Source organism: Cyprinus carpio, chromosome A10 (assembly GCF_018340385.1).
Source record: "Cyprinus carpio isolate SPL01 chromosome A10, ASM1834038v1, whole genome shotgun sequence".
NCBI classification, from domain to species: Eukaryota; Metazoa; Chordata; class Actinopteri; order Cypriniformes; family Cyprinidae; genus Cyprinus; species Cyprinus carpio.
The window spans coordinates 20,020,022-20,041,119 of NC_056581.1; the positions used below are offsets into that span (position 1 = coordinate 20,020,022).

The window sequence follows — 21,098 nt, forward strand, 5'->3', positions numbered from 1 at the left end:
TGTGACTTGCTCTTGAGATGTCACACAGAGGTAACTTACACAATCATGTCTGGGAGTGAGGCTAGGTGACAGATCAATACTTCTGTTGAGCCCGAATTCATACTCTGTTTAATAAGAAATGAGAAATTTCTGAACGAGAAGTGAGCATTTCCTCAGATAGCTCGTACTTTTAGCAGGTTATCAAATACAGTATGTTATTAAATTGATTTTGAAGTCTTGTGTGCATATTTATTCATCTTCACAGAAATGTGTTTTTGTGCTTTTCATATCCGAGAAAAACCTCCTTCAATTTAAAAATCAACATAAAACAGAATTATTGCAAGTAAAAAAAGCTTATGTTTAGGTGAGGTGTTGATTTGATCCTGAAACGTTTGTTAAATACCTAAGCATTTTTTTATATATATAGCTTCATTTACATTTTAATGAAACATTACAAACACAAAACTCTTTTTTTCATTATTGTAATGTGCACTGATGAAACACAAATAGACCAAAAACATATATTTAGAAAATATTTGCTAAATGATGAATTACAAATAGAAAAATATTTTTTTCATTATTGTAATGTGCACTCTTTTCGTCTCTCTTCTCTCGCAATCAGACCAAGTTTATTTTTTTATATGTTTTTTTATAGAAATTAGATTTCAAAGTATTCGTATTTAACTATTTATTTACTCCAAATGTTACCTGATCTGCAAAGACAATAATATTTAAATTTATTGGTTAATTTAGGGATTTATTAGGACTATTTGTGCGCTTACGCCAGCAGTGACGTACCTCCTAATATGAATATTCATGAAGTGGGCGTGGGATCTTTAAAGACAATAATTTTTACAGGTTTGTCGGCTGAGCTACAAACATCGGGGGTTGTTTAATTATTGTAAATGTTTGTATTGTGGTGTAGTAACTTCTAATATGCCTTACTTTTTATTGTGTTTTGTGAGATTACAAGTTTGCTATCCCGAATATATGTGCTTCATTACTTTGAATTGCGTTTTGAAACAGTACAAGTTTGCTATCCCGAATATATGTGCTTCATGTTTAATTTTAGGTAAGCTTATTTAAGCCAACATTCTTGTGTCGTGAAGTAAAAACGTAAGACTCTCCTCAACTTTAATGATAAGTAAACGAGACTCTCCTCAGTAATTAGCTGATTTATAGTATTTTGCAACTTTTGAATTTATAGAATATTTTAAGTTTGTAATTGATTTATAGTATATTGAGTATTTGGAATGATTAAATTATTTGAGTTCCTCAAAATAGCTAGTCGTCCAGGGGTCCTTCAGTCCACTGCAGCAGGAATTGCAGGAGCATACTATTGGGTTCGAGACTAACGCAGGAGAAGACAGGTAATGTGGAAGCGGTTCAGCACTGCAGCTGGAATTGCTAGCCAGAAAAATCCCTTTTTTGATTGTTTAATAATTTAAAATGTACTTTTTCCTTTTCAAGAAACTTACTTTTCCTGTAAAATCATTGAAGGTGTCATTATTGATGTAAATACTATTACTGTAACAGAACATTTAATTGAGAGCTTTTGTCACTGTATGAAAAAGTGATTGTTTTTCTCTTGATTCTCCATCGTTTCTCCTTCTCCGTTCCACAGATAAAAACAACAGCGTCCAGGTTTTGGAGCGACGTGAGGGTGAGTCATTTTCACGACAAGGTCTCGTTTCAACAAGAAAAGGTTTATTAATTGAAAGACAAGCCACAGATTTAAGAAAACGACACTAATAAGCTAGCCTGAGCTCGAGTCTGAAATATTCAGAAAAAACAAACTACATGTGTCTCGGATAATTCCTATATTTCCCTCATATCGACACACTAAATGTTAATATATCATTTTATAAATATAAAAGTTCCCCGGTTTGTTATCCTTCATGTAAAATACACAATACAAATCACTCTACACATATTAGTCAGCTTTTACCAATTTTCAGAGGATATAATTTACTAAGAGGTAAATTGGAACAACACACAAAAAAAGAAAAGGAAAAAAAAAAATACATATGTACTGTATATGTAAGATACATCATCCAAAAACGATAAAGAGAGAGCGAGAGAGAGAGGGGGGGGATAACACAATTTACACTTTCAAAGCATATCTGTCATTAAACTGCTCGAAGTAAGGGACTGTAAATAAATATCCTTCCATTTCATCTGAATATTTACATCTAGGACTTCAGTTCTGAGTTTTCTCAGAGTATGCTTGTGCTTGCATTCGAACGCGCTACAGCAGGCCACGACTCACTACGTAAACAGTCAGATGGCACTTAAATATATCCCGAAAAACCCCCGAAATAAGACCACATAGAAACCAAGCATGTCACGATAGAAAGAAACCGAAACGAAACAGAAACACCTCATGATGACACTGATAGTGCAGTGCTCGTATTGGTGGAGTCCCAATATAGTTCTGTTCAGGTCATCATCTCATCAGCAGGTGAATCAGTTTGGGTGCCTTGAAACTGCATATGTGTCAGAGGTGAGTTCTGGGAGACGTCCGTCCGTGCGTTGGCTTGTACTGGAGGTCTTGGTGAAATCAAAGGCACTGAAGTCTCTAGTCAGTGAAGCTGTCTTCACGCTCCTCAGGGGTTGATATGTTGATATCAAAAGAAGGGCAGGTTTCTTTGCATTGAGATCCAGAGTAAGGTCCATAGAGGATTTCCATTTAAATTTTAGTGTCTTGTTCAGAAAAGGAAATAAAACCACGACAAAGCAAAGCAAAGGCAAAAGAAAACATGAACCGCGTTTTGGCAGAGTTTGAGTAGAAACAGGCATGTGGTTTGAAATGAACGCACTGAACTGTTCTATACTTTCTGGCACGGTGTCCGAAAGCGAACTCATGATATTCTAGCAGCACGAGAAAAGGCATGCAAGACCGAAAGCACTTTGCGTAGTGTCATCAACACATCTACCGAACTATCCAAGAGTGAAGAGCTGTCTGTAGTCCAGGCACGAGGACAGAAGAAACACAGACTTCTGTGAGAAAACCACCTGAACTAAAACTCTCTTCTATACGCGAGTACAAAAACCATAACGAGCAAATTACGTAATCTCAGAAACGATTCTCCAGCTGTAGAAAATCTTTAGTAGCTCGCTCGTCGTTACGCTTAAAAAGGTGACTTTCACAGATTGCACACGTAAATATAAATCAACATCACGATTATCAGAAAGTTGGACGCGTAAGATCTCTTCAGTTGATGGTGTTTAAAATGGTCATTAAAATTAAGATTCATAATACGTTCCGATTAAAAAGATGCATAAAACATACATGGAACCGCTTCGGCGCACACAGTCACTCGTTGAAAATAACATCAGTAGTGAAGAAAATAAAACTACAATTTTCCAGTGTTTTCCACAATAGTACAGCAGTACAAAAATTATCCATAAGTGAGTCTGAAACCAAACAGCCGACGTGATCCTGAACTTTACGAACATATGCTGTGGTCTCCAGAAGAGGGTTAACATTTCCCATTCACAGTAATTAAACAGCAAACTAAACAGATTCCTAAACTCATCATCTATTCATGCACATTACAAAAAAATTATAAAATCAAAAGTCTCGTACATGAAACAAATGGTTTGTCAGTCGTACAATTAACGTAAATGTTTTCATACTGAGATCTGCTTGTTTGTGAACGGGACCCAATGTTTTAACTCTTTATCAGCTTTTGGTCCACCAATCGTGATGTGGAGGCAGCCGATGTGAACTTAAAACAAGAACATGTGGGTCAGCAAAGACGAGACACAATCCCATCAGGACTTGTGATTAAGACCGGCAGCGCCGGCGTGAGGTAGGGCGACGCAAAACACACCACGACGAAACAACTCGACCAAATCCACGCTTTCACACATATAACTTCACCCGATTCCAGAGGCGAAGGAACGAACGTTGACGTTAGTTAGGGAGCCACAGACACGTTTTAGCAAACCATGACCCTGAATTTTGATGTAGGTGCTCGGTGTCAGATCACAAATCCAGCCACGTGTCCACCGTCACGAATCGGGCGGCAGATGTCCACTATGAATATTCTCCGGCGGTGTGGTTTTCAGTACAAACACGAACGGCCTCCTCGGTGTGGCTTCACCGGTTCAGACGAAATGAAAAGCTGTTGTTTGGGTTAAGGCACTAAGATGAACCCGAGGTACATAAAATCCCTGACATTCGCTCTGTTCTGCAACATCGCACCGGCGCGAGAAGCAACGAAGCTTCGAAACGGCCCTGTCGCCTCTCACACTTGTGTTTTTGGTCCAGTCGGTAAAAGAAAAACTCAACACAATTCGCACATGCAGCATATCTGTACAATGACAAAAAAAACAGCAACTCCTTTATAGCTACCAAACGATTAAATCTACAAACAGAAGGCAATTGGAAAAACTCGGACTGCATTGACGTAAGGTGAAAAGGCAAGCTCGTTACGTTCGGTACGAGCCGTCTAGCCTGCTTCGATTATAGCAGCAGTTACCCAGCGAGACTTTCCACTCCCTAACCAAACAGCAAGCAACATTTGGCCGATTACACGCTCTAAACAAAACTGTAAACAATATCCAGTACAGTAATCGAGAAGTGATGAATATCGACTAGGCTGGTGGAACTAGTGGCTTGGATTTGAGTTCTGGGTCATCCAGGAATGTTTTCTATTAACATCAGGGCTTTAAACTTTACAATCAGCATCTCGTCACATCATAGAGTTGATTTAACAGCTCGTGGGAGCTTTCAAGAACGGATGTCTTGGAGACGGATGGTACTGAAAGAGATGAGAGATGAGAGCGAAACGGACGGGCGTTCAGACCGAGGCGTAGGTGTTTCCCAGGCTGCCGCAGTGACGGATGGTGCTGGTTCCGCTCGAGCTGAGGATGTGCTCGGTCGAGGGTAGAGCGCTGAGCATGCTGGGTTGAACCACGCTCACCACCGCGCTGCTGCCGTCCTCCATCGCTCCCACCTGCAGCACCTGGATGACCTCCGTCTCCGCTTTCTCCCGCTTGGCCAGAGGCTCGTCAGACTCCTCCATCTCCTCGTCCAGATCACTGTCCATCTCGCTCACCTCGTCTAGCAGACACCAGAATGAGAAAGAAATGGCGTTCACAACCAGCGTCACTTCAGAAGTTTACTCAGACTTTTGTTGTTCTAATGCAGTATGCCTTTCTTTCTTTTTCGGACCACTTTTTTTTTTTAAATGTCCTGCTCGCAAAATTATTCACACAATCTAGCTTGATTTTATCCATCAAAATAAAACTGGACAACCAGCAGGGTCTCTATTAGTTAAAAGGACACGAGTTTAAGAAAATGAAGAGGGATTGGTGATGTCAGCCAAACAGAATGTAATGTGCAATGATGAATCCCTGCCTCATGATGAAGGAACACAAACAGTACAGCATTCGTACAGTAATGGCTCATCCAGCAATCCAGTCTTTTAAAGCAAAGCGACTGCATCTGAGAGTCCCCTACTGGGCTCGTTAGTCTGGACTGTAATTATGTAACTGTGTGTGTAATGGGGTCTCAGCTTGCAGTCTGAGCTTACCTTTGTCGATGTTGGCAGGTGACATGGTATTCAGGTCCTGAAACTGCACAAAGAAATGGTGATTAGAGAGAAAGACTGGCTTCGTGGCTCTTTCCGGCTCACGCTGAGCTACACAGACGGTCTGTACCTCTCCCATGACTCCGATGGGCGTCTCTCCCGTGGCCTGTGCGACGCGGTGCTCCACCAGATAGAACATGTACTCGTCGTACAGCAGCCGGATCAGGTGGAAAGAGCCGAAACTCGCCGCGCTGCGGAGGGTCAAGTCTCTGATGACCATAGAGCTGTGAGAGTCCAGCAAAGCATGCAAGTAAAAAGTAGAGTTCGATCGTAAGGGGGTAGTTGGTTGGTCTACTTAAAAACAAGGATCTGGGGAGATCCCAGTGTGGTTACAATCTACACAAACTGAACCGAGTGTGAAAAGTCTTGCCTGTAGAAGGACCACTTGAGCAGGAACTGGCGTGCAGCTTTGGGGAGGCTGGGTTTATCCTCGTACGGCTTGAGCATTTGAGTGACCACGTTGTCCAGCCAAGCTGCCCACTGTTCCAAGGAGCTCTGCTGCTGGAGGGTGGCCTTGAAGTCCTGCTCGAGGCGTTGAACTACGCCCTCTTCACACTGGCACACCCACGAGGCCTGCTCCTGTACGTCATCAACAACGGTCAGAACATCACTGCCATGGATCTTATAATGGACATGGCTACAAAACTTCTGCACTGATTTCTGACCCTGATTTGCAGTCTGGACAAGTTCCCAAAAGTCAGAGCCGGTCTGGAGATTCTGAATTCTCTGTTATAAACGGATCAAACAGCGCTGACGTAGAATACCAGAAGTAGTAAGGACAACTATAACCATGGTGTTGTGGCAGAAATAGTCAAATGTTATTATATTATTTATTTCAGGGTTTGACTATGACTATGTCCAGCACTTTAAATCTCTGAAAATTATCCAATTCAAATGTTATTTTTAATGGGATGACCAAATTAGACATTGTGATAAATAAACACTTGTTTAAAATTAAAAAAGGCAAATTAGCACAACAAATCCTGTAGATGGCAGCACTGATTGGCTTATTAGTCATTTATTTCCAATTTTTTTTGCTTTAAATTACGATATTATAAAAATCACTATTATATAAAAAAAAAGAAAATCACATTTTGCTCTTTTTGTGTATAAAGTAAGAAAAGTCACAAAGTGCCTTAAAAAAACACACACTTTTCTTCAATTTGTGACTGAATCACATATAAAGCAAGTAAAGAGCACTCCTTTTATAATCACTGAAGATGTCGGTCAGTTTAATATTATACTATATAAGAATATTAGTACATTTAAAAAGAGTAGAAAATATACATTTTCTGATAAAAATTAGATTTTGCACATTACTGTTAATAAAAGTAGATTTTACGTGCTTCCCAACTCAAGCTTGGTGCTTTACTGTATTACCAAGAAATAAACGTGTAATATTATTAATAGCTGCAGTTATTAATCCAAAACAGTAGTAATTTTATGATTAAATAAGATTTATTTTTAATACCCGCCCCCAAAATGGACAGCTTTTCCTGTTAAGAATGGATGCCACAAAGCGCACGACGCACCTGTACGTTGGCGAAGTCAACCCGGTTGAGATCGCTGAGCATCTGGTTGATCTGAGAGGTGTTCTGCAGCACTGCACGGGCCGCCTGCGCCAGATGATTCAGAGACGTGTATCTGCGGAGCGTCTGAGCGAAGGCACTAACAGCGGAAACCTGCCAAACAAAGGATCAACTCTTCGGGATTTCTATGGTGGACAAAGGCTTTCATTATCGACTGTGGGACTGCAGTAAAACAGCTGGCAAGCCTCTGCGCTCTTACCTTGGTCTGGATCATCCTCTGGGGGATGCTGCTCATGGCGTTGGTGAGCCAGCCCTCAAGGCTTTTGGCAAAGTTACGGATGGCTTGAGTCAAGGCACCTGTCGAACACAAGTGTTATCAGCCAGATTACAGACTATCAACAAAGTCTGGTGAGAACCAGCCAATTATACAAAGGTGTTATCAGACTAGTGTTTACACTTAGTATTTGTAATTTGGTGCAATAATAGGCTAGTGTTTAATTAAGCAATAAGCCCCAAGAAACCACGGCTTCACAGGGCTTACTGTTTTTATAAAACGGTTATTCCACATACAGTACAGGTCAAAAGTCTGGAAACATTACTATTTTTAATGTTTTTGAAAGAAGTTTCTTCTGCTCATCAAGCCTGCATTTATTTGATCAAAAATACAGAAAAAAAATGTAATATTGTGATATATCATTACAATTTAAAATAATTGTTTTTAAATTTATTATACTTTAAATTATCATTTATTTCTGTGATGCAAAGCTGAATTTTTAGGATCATTATCACATGATCCTTTAGAAATCATTCTAATATGATGATTCATTATCAAAGTTGGAAACAGTTCTGCTGCTTAATATTTTTTCAGAACGTGATACTTTTTTAGGATACTTTGAAGAATAAAAAGTAAAAAAAAAAAAAAAAAAAAAGCTATAAAATATAAATATTTTGTAATAACAATATACACTACTGGTCAGTAATTTGGGGTCAGTAATTTTTTCTTTCTTTCTTTTTTTTTAAATAAAATCAATACTTTTATTCAGCAAGGATGTGTTAAATTGATAAAAAGTGATAGTAAAGAAAATATATTATTAGAATACATATTATTAGAATTTTTTTTTATTTTGAATAAATGCAGTTCTTTTTAACCTTTTATTCATCAAATATATTAGACAGCAGAAGTGTTTCCAACACTCATAATAAATCAGAATATTAGAATGATTTCTAAATGATCATGTGATAGACTGGATGTTACATGTGACACTGAAGGCTGGAGTAATGATTCTGAAAATTCAGCTTTGCATCGCAGGAATAAATTATTTTTTTTAAAGTATATTCAAATAGAAAACTATTATTTTAAGTTGTAATAATATTTCACAATATTACTGTTTTTTTCTGTATTTTTGATCAAATAAATGCAGGCTTGATGAGCAGAAGAGACTTCTTTCAAAAACATTAAAAATAGTAATGTTTCCAAACTTTTGACCTGTACTGTACGTAGTAAGGCTTAAATAAAACAGCAAATAATGTGTGATGATTTTAGTAAAACAGTATTCTTCCACCAAACGATGTACTTCCTCAGAAACAGTTGTGGTTGCAACAAAGTGGTTGCCGAGCAACACACAAACATAAACAAAGGTGTATGTTACTTTGTAATTTACAACAGCTTTGAACGTGGCTCAACCAATCAGAATCAAGGAGCTATCCGCTTTATAACAAGGAGTGTCGTGATGATCCGTAATGATGTGTGTCTTCTGACTCACTAGGAATGGGTCTCAGAACGTCAGGGATGAGGATCTCCACAAGGGCCTGATACATCAGGTGATCGCAGGTGTTCATCCACTTCAGCACCGCCTCGTTTCGGCAGAGAAGAGTCAGTGTGCTCCGCGGCAGGCGGCCCTCGATCTCGCTCATGCCACTGAATCACAAATCATCATATTTTAACAGTACTTGTTTAATCTAATAATAAACTTGATGATGCACCAGTGAGGTCGGTAACGAGTGACACACCTGTTTTCTGTGATGGTGACGCCCTCGACGGAGCTGGATGGAGAATAGCGCCAGAAGGTCTGCCACAGGTTCTCAATGAGATTGAACTGGAGGTTCACCACTACGTCCAAAATGGCCTACATGTGAAAACGGCGACACCACCTTTAAACTTTGAACTAAGAATTGGACCGTAACTCATGTCCTGACCGACTGACCTCGCAGTGCTCTCTGTACAGCGTCTGAAGGGCTCTGACGTCTTCAGCTCCGACGCCTTCCAAGGGCTCTCCGAGGTCAAGTTCGACGAACTCTGGCAGAGCTCTGGACCCGTCTAAATGAGGCATACGAGGAAACTCAGAAAAGCTTCTCTGAAACATGAACGTGAGCTAACGGTCTCCAGTGATTTACCCAGGAACTGCTGATGGTGCTGGCTTTGAGCGATGAAGGTCTGCTCTGCAGCGTTGGGCGTGTGCTGCCCCCCGCTGGAGAAGTTCTCCCCCGAAACGCCATCCAACTTCTGTACTGGCTTGAATCTACAGAAGAGGGAGCGAGAGATTTAATTTCCGCTCATGCATTTGGCAGATGCTTTTATCCAAAGTGACATTTAAGGTACAAGTTCATGCATTTCCTTGGAATTGAACCCTTGACATTTGCGTTGCTAGCGCCACGCTCTTCTCTTTCGTGTAGTTTAATGGAGACTACAGTACCTCTGCTTCTGTTGGACGGGCTGCTGTCTCAGTGCCATGTACTGCATGTCCTCCTGCAGCCGGTTCAGAGGAGAGTCCGGCTTCACGCGAATCCCGTAATAGTGATATTTAGAGTTCCCTCTATATTCAAAGTGAGAGAACGAGTCTGCTGTGAATGGATGCAGCTGTGGAGAGTACAGAACAGAGCTGAGCATGTGTCAAAGAGAGGATGTGGAGGGGCTGATTTTACCGGGTGCCCAAGCGGCGGGTGCGCAGCCCCATGAAGATGGAGCGGATGAGCTTCCCGAATGACGCAGCATTGACCGGGTCCAGCTTCTGCTCCTGACAGTGGCGCAGGTAGTGATTGTAGAGGGTGGAGCGCGGCAGACTCACGCCTTCTGCTGTCTCGTAGTTATCCAGGAGCCACTGCAGCTGTGGAGGACAGATAAATTCGTCAGCTGGATTCTCAAAGTTCACATTTCTTTAACCCTCAGAGCCTCTTCGAATGGGAGTCACACTTGGCTCCTTCGCCGTTCAAAGTGACCAAAGCCTCAAAAATATTTTTTTTCTCTCTCTCAGGAAAATGTATCAAATACATTTTTGTTCAATAATATTTTTTGATTCTTAATTATAATTTTAAGGGAATTTTGTGATACTATGCAATACTTACACAATTTTAATGAGCTATTTTTTTCCATTAGAATTCATATTTTTTATTTTATTTCTTCGTTTCTGTATTATTTTTAAAATAAATACAATACTTCACATTAAAATAGTGAAGGCATTTAAACTCAGTTTTTTAAAGTGAGAACTGTGCCATCTGGAGGCATTAAAATATAAAAACTTGTGTAATGTTGCGTAAAATCCTGCATAGCTCTCTATATCACCATAAACAAAGGCTTTTGGATTCCCATTGTATTTTAGACAACCTAACCTTCATTTAATCAGGTTTTGCATTTAGATATATAGTTAGACATTCTAAAAGACTAAGTTTTGTCAAAGTTTAGATATTTTTGGTTAGATGCGTATCGTTTGCATGTACGTGTGTCTATTTTGCATTCTTGATATTTAAGAGTGTCACTCCTTGATTGCTTCACATTTTTTTCTGCACAGTGGCTGATTTGTAGTTTGTACCACCAAAAGAGTTTATTTTATTTATTTTTTTCACATTCATTTCCTATGTCAGTCATTTTTGACCACGAAGGAGCTAAGTACGACTTTGTTTTGACTCTTTAACATATCCAAATCATGTCCATAATTTTTTGGTGTGTTCACATATCTAATGCAACAAAAGTCACCAAGTGTCATCTCATTCCGATGAAGCTACGATTTTTAAAATTTCAAAACATACTATTTTTTTCGGTTAAAAATGAGCGAAGAGGCCCAGAGGGTTAAAAAAAAAATTGCATCTTGTGTTCTATGGAAGAAAGAAAGTCACAGGTTTGGAATGGCAATGGTGCTATAACCTCAGAAATCATTAAACATCTCGTCCCGCACCAATACAAGAGTTAACATTACAAATGCTAAAAGAACTTTACAATAAAATAACACTTGCATAACCTAAAAAAAAAAATACAGTGCCATTTAGAAAGTCCACACTTGTAATCTGAAAAAACACACTTGCAGAACTTTTTTTTTTTTAAATGTAAAGAATGCAAAGAAATGTTCCGATTTGATCATGTGACGCTTCTGAATGGCACAGTACAGGAAAGAGAGTGAGCGAGAGAGAGAGAGAAACCAAAGCAGATCGTGCAAAGCAAAGCTGTGCGTGCTGGTCATGTTCACAACTTACATGACTGTTGAGCAGCGAACTTCTCTGACTGGACAAACCTTCAGACTTTTGGAGCGTCTCAATCGCCATTTCAATCTGATAGACCAAAGAGCAAAAGAATAAAGGAGAACAAAAACAAAAAGGGGGGAAATAAATCAAATGAAGGCTGTAGCGACAGAGAGATGAGCAGCAGAAATAGACCCGACTAAAGCATCCCAGCCACCAAAAACACACACTACAGCCCTGCACCGCGGATACGCCACACTATAATAGATACAGAATCATCTAAGAAAGCAACATTACATTGACAATGAGACCAATTAGTCCGAAATTAAAGTTAGTTCACTGCTGACAAGATGGGCTTTTAATAAAACTTGGCTTCTACATGACTTCAGTAAAATGATTGCAGTGTTTCCTTTTGCCAAATGCACTATACCTGATCCAACTATCTCTGAATGGGGATACAAAAACACTGAAGTACGATCTGTAGTTTTCAGAAAAGGATGCATTTTAAGTTTTTGTTTACATATAGTTCTGAGAGTGCAACAACAAAAAGCTGGCTGAAAATCAAAAATTACTCTTTAACTATGCTCTACTCTTTATTTAACATCTAATTTGAAAGTAAATCTGTTCTAGACACTGGCTCTGTGCCAAAACCTAATGAGCTGCCTACATAGGGAATATTTTAAGATCTTGCAGTAAGTGCACCTGACATAAAGGCTTCAGTTTTACTGCCTTGTTTTGCATTTGCGCTGCACGTGTTTATTTATATCAGTAAATGGTCCGATCGAATTAAAAATGTAAAATGTTATGTAGTATTTGTGCATGCGATTCTTTAGTTATTTAGCTAATCAGTCGTAAGTTCTGAACGTTCACAGAAAATAGCTTACTTCTGCATTGAAAAATAAGGTGGAAAATAAAGAAGAATAGTTTAATCATCTAAAAATCCTTTTCCAGTATAAAGACCTTTTGTGCAATGGAAAGATTCCATGGATCTTAAAAGGTTCTTCGTGGAACCATCAATGCCAATAAAGAATATTACAATATTTGTAAGAGTGTTCCATTGCATAAATGGTTTTTTAGATTTTTTTGCATGTCTAATTACTTTGAATTTTGGAATCTTTATTTTTTTAAGAGCATAGTGTAGTAGTAGAAAGCTCACAACATTTTAAAACAGACCAATTATCATGAAATATGTTGATTTACTTTAATAGATAACAGCATATATGTGTCCCTGCAATACTAAATCACTAAAAATAAAGCTACTGAAAATATGAAAATAAAATCTAATTCAAAATATTAATAAATACTATAATAGTGTATAAATAATACTTAAATAACACTGGCTCAGCTGATACAGGTTTCTCTTTGGCTGACGTACTACATATTATAAATAATTACCCTATAATAACTCTATAAAGCATTCTTAAGTCTCTGGTGTATATTTGTAGCAATAGCCAAAAATACATTGTATGGGTCAAAATTATCCATTTCTCTTTTATGCCAAAAATCATTAGCATATTAAGTAAAGATCATGTTCCATGAAGATATTTTGTAAGTTTCCTACCGTAAATATATCAAAACTTAATTTTTGATTAGTAATATGCATTGCTAAGAACTTCATTTGAACAACTTTAAAGATGATTTTCTCAATATTTAGATTTTTTTGCTCCCTCAGATTCCAGATTTTCAAATAGTTGTATCTCAGACAAATATTGTCCTCCTAACAAACCACACATCAATGGAGAGATTATTTATTCAGCTTTCAGACGATACATACATCTCATTTTCAAAAAATTGACACTTAAGACTGGTTTTGTGCTCCAGGGTCACACATAATTATACAAATTGACAATTCATCTTGATTAATAAATTAGATTGAAGTATTTGATTCTGAAGTGTGTTTTAGGCTCTCATAGATGTCTCTCATTAAAAATGACCCAGAGGAAAATTACTAGCCCTTAATTTAAAAAAAATCTATTTTTGGCTTTAATCATCCCGAGCACTTTTCAGAGTAAGTTCAGCATGTTTTTGAACACTGTCGTGTGCGTCTGTGATTGGAGCTCACCGTGGCGGGGGAGGCTCTAGTGGTCTGAGCCGCACTGTGAGGGGCGGAGCCATCCATGGAGTTTCCTCCAATCAGATACGCTCCTGAGCTGCTGATGATCTGGCCTCCTGACAGCCCCATGGCCAGAGCGCCGTTCCCGTTGCCGTTGTTGGCCATACTGTGAGTGCTCACCTGAGCCGAGGCGCCCTGCGTATCGAAGTAGTTCCCGCCGCTGTTCTGGTTGTACAGCTGCGGTTCTGAGTATGAATACGTCCGTCTGCCGATAAAACAAGAGCGCTTGAAACACGGCTGCCAGCTGGTTTTTTCCCACTCAAATGATTTCTGACATTATATCAGTGCACACGCTTTTCTTTAATTGACTCGAGAAACATAAGTCGTGTCTTGATGGTTTCGCATCCTTTCAGCTTCAGGTGAGAGTGCTGTTTCCATGGATACACAAATCACCAAAGCATAACTATTTGATAGAGAACATTGCTTCTGATTGCCTTTCTGATATGTGCTTTCTCCTCGTCTGATGACATTTTATTTATAATAGCCAATTTAAAAGATCTTAGCCTCTTGCTGAGTGAATTTCTAAATATGAGCGATCCGAATGTTGCCGAGAGAGAAGCACTTGGGAGAGTTTCAGGTGAATGTATGGGAGTGTTTTTCTTCTGTGAAAAGCACACGATCCCAGAGTGCTCTCGTCCCTCTTACGCCGGGCACTCGTGGATACTTGTGGTCATTTCCAGGTGACTGAACACAATTCTCACACTGATGCTCGAGTCGATCAGAGGCAGCATGTGTCAGTGACAGGACAGAGCTGGAGTGCACTAAATCACATGCATGTATTCATGTATGCCTCGTGAACACACTCACATGGTTCCGTTGGTGTAAACGGCATTGTTTTCCTCCTGAACGTACTGCACCTGTGCTTGATACACATGCTGGACCTGTTGAACAGTCTGCGCCTGAAAACACACGACACAATTACCCCGACAATATGGACCTAAAAGGCTACCATTATTACGGACTGCCCGTGCACGAGGATCTTTTATATCATGCAGTGTGGCGCTGTAGCGAAAGACTAATTCAGCTCTCCTGATGCAATTCAAGAGAAGAAGACCCAGCGCTTCAGAGCAAACGCAGCAGAACCGAACCTGAAGCTACTGAGCGCGTTTGGATGATTATGTAAACATATGCTGCAGCGGTGAGAAAGCAGCAGTTAAGAAAGCATCAGATTATGATTTTTGATTATCATAACACTATAAGGTATTTTAAGAGAGATTATGTTGTGAATAAAATACTTTACCCCAAAATAAAGCATCTTATCTCTTACCTTTATTTAGTTTCTTATCCTTACAGAAGCAGATGTTACGCAGAATGATTTTTCATATAGCTAACTAAATGATGAATTTGAGTTTCTGTCATATCATTTTGAGCCAAATATATTTATTTGTATAAATTAATTGTATAATAATAGGATTTCCAAACGCTGAAGTGATTACCTTTATTTGTTAGAATATGTATAACTCAATATTTTAACTAATCGCAAAAGCTGAATAATCAAAGTCTATTGATTAATCAGCGAAATAATCGACGATTAATCGTACTAATAATCGTTAGATTAATTTATTATCTAAATAATCGTTTGTTGCAGCCTTAGTTCAAACTATCAACACATAGTGAACAAACAAGTGTATTCTATGACGAAGATTGTTTCAGTCATTTAGGATGTGCTTTAAATAATGTTTAAATACTGTAATATTCATGATTATGTACTCATCCGTTTTTTTCCGTTTTAATATTTCTGGACTCCTTTTTAATGGCTAAATTAAATTGTATTAATCAAAAAGCATGTCTAATAACTTAAAATCATGAAACCTAAACAATTTAATATAAATTTATTAAAAGTTTAACAAATTGCATGTTTAGGACCCAATGAAATGTTTTATTTTTCCAGCCTTATGTTTTATTGTTACCAAATGCTGTGTTTTAGCACGTCTAATTATTTGAAAGCATAAAAACAAGTTTTATTTATTCTTACAATAGCTTTATGATTTTATCCACAGAAATTATCCTGTGTATTTACCATAAACAGTATAAAAACCGAACTTTTATTATATATATGAGGATAGTTTTACTCAAATGAAACGGTACAATGCTCATGAAGTGACTCTCAGATCAGTTCTGGAGATTCAGTTCATGTATTTATAATCTCATTAGTGAGATGGCAGACGTTAATATCACCAGAAGCGTCAGGCACGCTTTAGTACAAGTAGTAAACATGAGAAATGAGAGAAATGACACGCCGTCTGTTGTGATATAGAGATATAGAGAAAATAAAATTAAGTAGCCTAAAGGGGCGCCCCCTAATATGTTTTTAGACACACACGGGCTCACCTGTTGCTGGACAGGCACCTGAGACGCCACCTGCTGGGCACTGACCGCAGGCACGCTGGTCTGGAGCGGCACGTTGGACGAGGAGTCCGCGCCTGCCTCTGGGGTCTGCATGGCGCCTTGGAGACACAAAACCCACATCATTCACAAATGCTGTGCCTAATTAACACTTCAATCACTAGTAATAGCGATGCTCATCTTGCAAACGCTACGACTAAGATACTAACCCCTGAGAATTCTAAACTAAACAGAATTAAAGATAATGTTTTGTTATCTGTCTTGGGTCACTTCCTGTCCTCGGCAGGGTGTGATCGTGCTTGCATAGACACACAGCGCTGATGTGGACGGGCTCTGTGTGTTCTGGGCAGGTCAATGTGTGGAGATCGCTGCTTGTTCCCAAAGCAATAAATGTAGTTAATATTTAATCCCCTCGGCAGGCGTCTCTCCGCTCACGCTCAACAGCAACGGCTCGCTGCTAGCGTTCCTCCTGCATTCAGTATTCATTAATGTAAGAAAACATGTACGTCAGAATGGTTCACATTGGTTTTTCTTGCTCCCGCTGCATGCGAGTCGTAATGCGGCATGTAAACAAGCCGTGTTTGAGCAGCGGCGCTCGACCGCACACGCAGCCCAAGGATCCGAGCCGCAGAAGTTTCCATGATCAGGTCTCTGCAGGTTAATTACCCTCGTGCCTCCTGACAGCCGAGCATCTCTCCCCAGAGCTCCCGGCCACCTCCTCTTCCTCTGTTCCTCATTTACCTGAAGGGTGCAGGTGGTGTTGTGTTCAGTTCACCTCCCCCTCAGCCCTAAACGTCTGATTACCCAGCATTCCTGACTCACACATAATCACCGCCATTTCCAATGCACACGCTAACGAGTCAACAGACTTCATCCAGAACACGCTTAAACTATTCAGAGATAACATTCAAGCATTTCATGCCAGACAGTGTGGATCGACATCAGTTTTGTTAATCGGCACCGCTCTTAAAGCATCTTATGGCACCATAATTAAATTACTATTTTTTTCTACATTAAACAGACTTGCATTCTAATTCAAATCCAATTAAAACCCTTCTTAGTAAATGCTATGTCCTGACAGATGAGGATGTGTAGTGTAAACACACATAAAACCCTGTTCATAAATATGCTAAGAAATCAGAGACACATTGAATGCATTTGTGACAAATTACAAGGATGACAGTCGCTAGTTTATTACTTTCTGGTGTCCCTAATCTCTATGCATCAGATTCAAGGAAAGAAAATATGGTAAATGCAAATGATACAATCCATTTGTGCACTTAGTGATGTCCAGTTAAACTCTTTGGTACTTCAGCACATATTTATCTGTTTCTTAGACACTTGATAAATCAGACGGATGCAGAAACAGATGTTTATGGCCTATGAAACACGGATGAGTTGTGACACACCCTCATCTTAGCCTAAAAATCACAAACAAAGGTGAAAGAAAATCCAACCGTGGCTACATTAAATACAGATTCACACGCAACAAGGATTAACAGCTATGCATTTAGCACAGCAAATAAAATAAATCACTTTTAAAGACACTTAGAAATCAAATATGTGCCAGTGTGAAAAAAACACAATGTTAATAATTTAGTTCACCGTCTATGCAGTTCATGGAAAAAATACATTTTTGGTAAATAACCAATTGATAAATAATTATGGCACTTGACGTCCAATGTCTTGAAGCACTGCTCTATATTGTCTTGAGTAACCCCACCTGCTCCCTGTGGCTGTGAATAAACAGGCACCTGTCTGATCCCTCGTACCCCCCCGCCCCGGCTGACTTCACCTCCTCTCATTCATCCGCTCCCCTGTGGGCCACTTAAACCCAGAGCAACACTGAGCAACTGCAGACTCAAAAGCCGAAGGGTAACAAAGGCCCGAGAGGAGGGCAACACTCTCCGTCTCTCTTCCCCCACGGCCCTGAATCTGCCCCGGCACGGAGTGAGGGGTCAAATGTGCTTTTGGGACGCCATACCAATAAATTGTCCAGTAAAGTTTGAGTCTCATTTGTAATCATTAAATTGTACATACATACACACTCTTAAAACCAAAGGCTACAACAGGGTTTTTGCTACAGTGTCACAGAAAGAACCATTTTTTGGTTCCCCAACCAACCATCCAGTGCTCAGCACTTAAAAGAAGCATTTTAATAACCTAAAGAACCTTTTGTGAAATATAAAGATTGCATGGTTCTTCATTGCACCTTTAATGCCATTATAGAACCTTGATTTTTAATAGTGCACTGCTATCTTAAGACATTCGAATCGGTCATTAAAAAAACAAAAAAAACACTACACACTTAAAAGTAACGTTATTTTTTTGGCATCGATGGTTCCACGAAGAACCTTTTATCATCAATTGACCAAAAAGTTCTTTGTAGTTGAAGAAGGTATTTAAAGATTAAGAAAATATTATAAAAATGGTTCTTTTAAGAACTGTTCACTGAAAAGGGAACCAAAAATTATTCATCTATTGCATCGTGACGAAACCCCCCTTCCAGAGCCTTTATTTTTAAGAGCGTGTCCAAAAAACCCGAATCCACCGCGCCAATCGAGCTTGAAGTGAAACCGACCAGAATACAGTAACAATCAATAAAACAAAGACATCTGAAGTGATTCCAGCAGCTGGTGTATATTTAGCATTGCCAGGGGTGGTTTAGATTAAAAACACTAAAATAAAGAGTCTTGATTAATGTTAATTAAAAAAAAAAAAAACTATTGTAGATGCTCTGAAAGATTTTTTCCGAGCAGCATCCGCCCACACGCTCGAGAGCCATGAGGCTCAAAGGGTTTAGCTTGAAATGAAATGGATATGAATTATTTACTCAATCGGTATCTCTTAAAGAGATTGGAAAGGCAAGGGGATACTGCGGACAGGTGGCACGGCCCCGGTTCAGCTCCACACCTGACCGTAGATAAGTGGTAACGTGAGCCGATGACTAGCGGTTTCTGACATCCCCATCCTCTCGGTTTGACCATTAACGGACGACCGAAGATAAACCTAAAACACCGGACCCGAGAGAAACCAATGGAATAACACGATCAACTTTCCAAGAAAAATAGCTACTCTTTAAATTCATTAAATCCTTTGATTTCCACAATATCAAAAGTTGTATTCTATCAGTGAAGCAGGATGGATGGAGCGATGCTGCCCCACGTCAGGTCTTCTCCGGCATCTCCTGACACACACCTGTTCCTCGTCTATAATGAAGACAACAGGGGACCCTGATGCAACTCTAGGAAACCCTCAGCGATTCGTTTAGACGATGTGACTCGAACCTGCTGCGGATTGGAATACGTGAGGATCGCTCGCGTTTCTGCATCCGGCGTAAGAGACGACTAACACGTGTTGCTCAAACTGACACGCTCTCTTAGCGGTTACAGACTAACGGGAACTGCCAAGCTCTCCAGAAAAGGTTTAGCTGGTGCATCTGTGTCAGTGGGAGTGTATAAGTTTGTTTACGTCGCCAACAAAGACTTGAGAAGCCTGTCATGTAGAGCTCTGCACTGAAACTGTGATTTGTACCTTCAACCTGTTGGTCCCCATCGAAGTCCATTATATGGAGAAAAATCCTGGAATGTTTAAAAAAAAAAAAAAAAAAAGTAATTTCTTTCACGACTGAAGACAGAAAGACATGAACATCTTGGATGGCATGGGGCTGAGTAAATAAATCATCAGGATTTTTTTATTCTGTAAATAAATGCTTTAAATTATAACGATAATATAATAAAAATACGGACCAGCTGAGCAATTCTGACAGCATTAATCAGCAAAATGATTTGGGACGCATCTTCAATTGCACGAGCTCCCCTGCATTTCATCATTTATCCAATGTAAGACGCATAAAGCCAGACAAACTATAAATTATAATATCATAATTATAATACTGTTTGATTCAACAAGTGATGAAGACACTAATTAATCACTGAATGTGTGCAATATAACCTCTATCTAGACAGACAGCTGCTCAAAAATGAGGTCTAGATCGCCACCCTCAAGGGTGCGTCTGGTGCCCTATGTAGGCAGCACACTAGGTATCGAGACGCGGCCACAGAGCTGAGGGCCAATAGCTTAGCAAGGCTCACTCCTGCTTTATAACAATAGAAGACCGATAGATAACCTACATGTGCGGCATTACAGCACACAGAAGCACACTTACAGTCCTCCAGATGCATTTATCAACCGAACACAAACACACAAACACTTCGGTGAGGAGAAAATCCACAAACGAGCGTCAGAATGAGGCTAATGATAAAGTGCAACACCGAGCGATCGAAATGACAAAGATACGCATGTTTAATACAACCGAAGCTCGCTTAGCGACTACAGACATGGAAAAGAATACAGAACGTTGTGATTTTGAACGTTAAGTGATGAACAACCGTTCCGTTCGTTCTCACGATGCTAGCGCTAGCCGCTTAGCAACACCTGCTTCGAGAGAAAATGACGCGGCGCGTCGATAAAACACCATTTTCATCGCGTTTTCCGCGGTTTGGTCTCATAATCGCTATTCGTAGACGCTATTCAGATCGCGAAAGATGACATTAGGTGAGGTTTAGGTTTGAAGAGTGAAAGCAGATGGGAAGAGGAACATCTGGATCGATAGAAGCGGAATAAAGCATCGGAGAAAGCAGCAGCAGATCGACACCGATAACACCTTCACTACACACTTACACACACTTACACTCTTACTTATTTACTCTGACCGGCACACAGAAACGGAACGCCGCGAGCAGTAACGTTATGCAGCGGGTAAACACTGAGCGAGCGGGTAATATTGAATAATATTCACCTGGACTGGTGTGTGGATGAGGATGAGGATGGTAGGAAGGTGGCGGTTAGGATGGCGCGGAGAGGAGGAGGTTGTTGTTGTTATTGTTGGTGGGTTACAGTCGCCAGGACTACGGTGACTACGGCGCTGCAGCTCAGGGCAACGGTTGCTATAAAGCTCGCCGCGCATACGAACTTGACGCTGCGGAGGGAGGCGGAGCGTATAAAGCTCAGCGCGCAACCAAACGTGACGCTATGCGGGAAAGGGGCGTGGCCGCTGACGGCTGCGTTGGAGCTCCGTAC

At 39.9% G+C, this 21,098-nt stretch overlaps 1 protein-coding gene and 1 long non-coding RNA gene across 7 annotated transcripts; one reads left to right on the top strand and one right to left on the bottom strand.

The window, feature by feature from the left end:
- Nucleotides 1–975: 975 nt before the first annotated feature.
- On the top strand, nucleotides 976–3,800 carry LOC122146501. 2 transcript variants are annotated; one of them, XR_006161025.1, is made up of 3 exons: nucleotides 976–1,051; nucleotides 1,604–1,642; nucleotides 3,669–3,800. It is a non-coding gene; the product is annotated as an uncharacterized LOC122146501 (long non-coding RNA). The 2 variants fall into 2 exon arrangements; XR_006161026.1 differs by lacking the exon at nucleotides 976–1,051 and adding an exon at nucleotides 1,327–1,349.
- LOC109063034 (transcription factor RFX3) lies at nucleotides 1,667–21,098 on the bottom strand. Of its 5 annotated transcripts, XM_042765701.1 has the most exons (17): nucleotides 19,551–19,574; nucleotides 16,002–16,117; nucleotides 14,478–14,569; nucleotides 13,620–13,875; nucleotides 11,573–11,647; nucleotides 10,031–10,212; nucleotides 9,802–9,921; nucleotides 9,503–9,627; nucleotides 9,313–9,425; nucleotides 9,119–9,234; nucleotides 8,872–9,026; nucleotides 7,368–7,465; nucleotides 7,112–7,261; nucleotides 5,950–6,158; nucleotides 5,650–5,803; nucleotides 5,523–5,565; nucleotides 1,667–5,050 (listed from the first exon to the last, which is right to left on the bottom strand). In XM_042765701.1, the coding sequence occupies exons 2-17, from the start codon at nucleotides 16,110–16,112 to the stop codon at nucleotides 4,788–4,790; spliced, it is 2,262 nt and encodes a 753-aa protein (XP_042621635.1). In that variant the 5' UTR covers nucleotides 16,113–16,117; nucleotides 19,551–19,574; the 3' UTR covers nucleotides 1,667–4,787. The 5 variants fall into 5 exon arrangements, with proteins under 5 accessions (XP_042621635.1, XP_042621633.1, XP_042621632.1 ...); XM_042765699.1 differs by lacking the exon at nucleotides 19,551–19,574 and adding an exon at nucleotides 20,818–21,098 and having other exon boundaries at nucleotides 5,523–5,803; XM_042765698.1 differs by having other exon boundaries at nucleotides 5,523–5,803; nucleotides 19,551–19,575.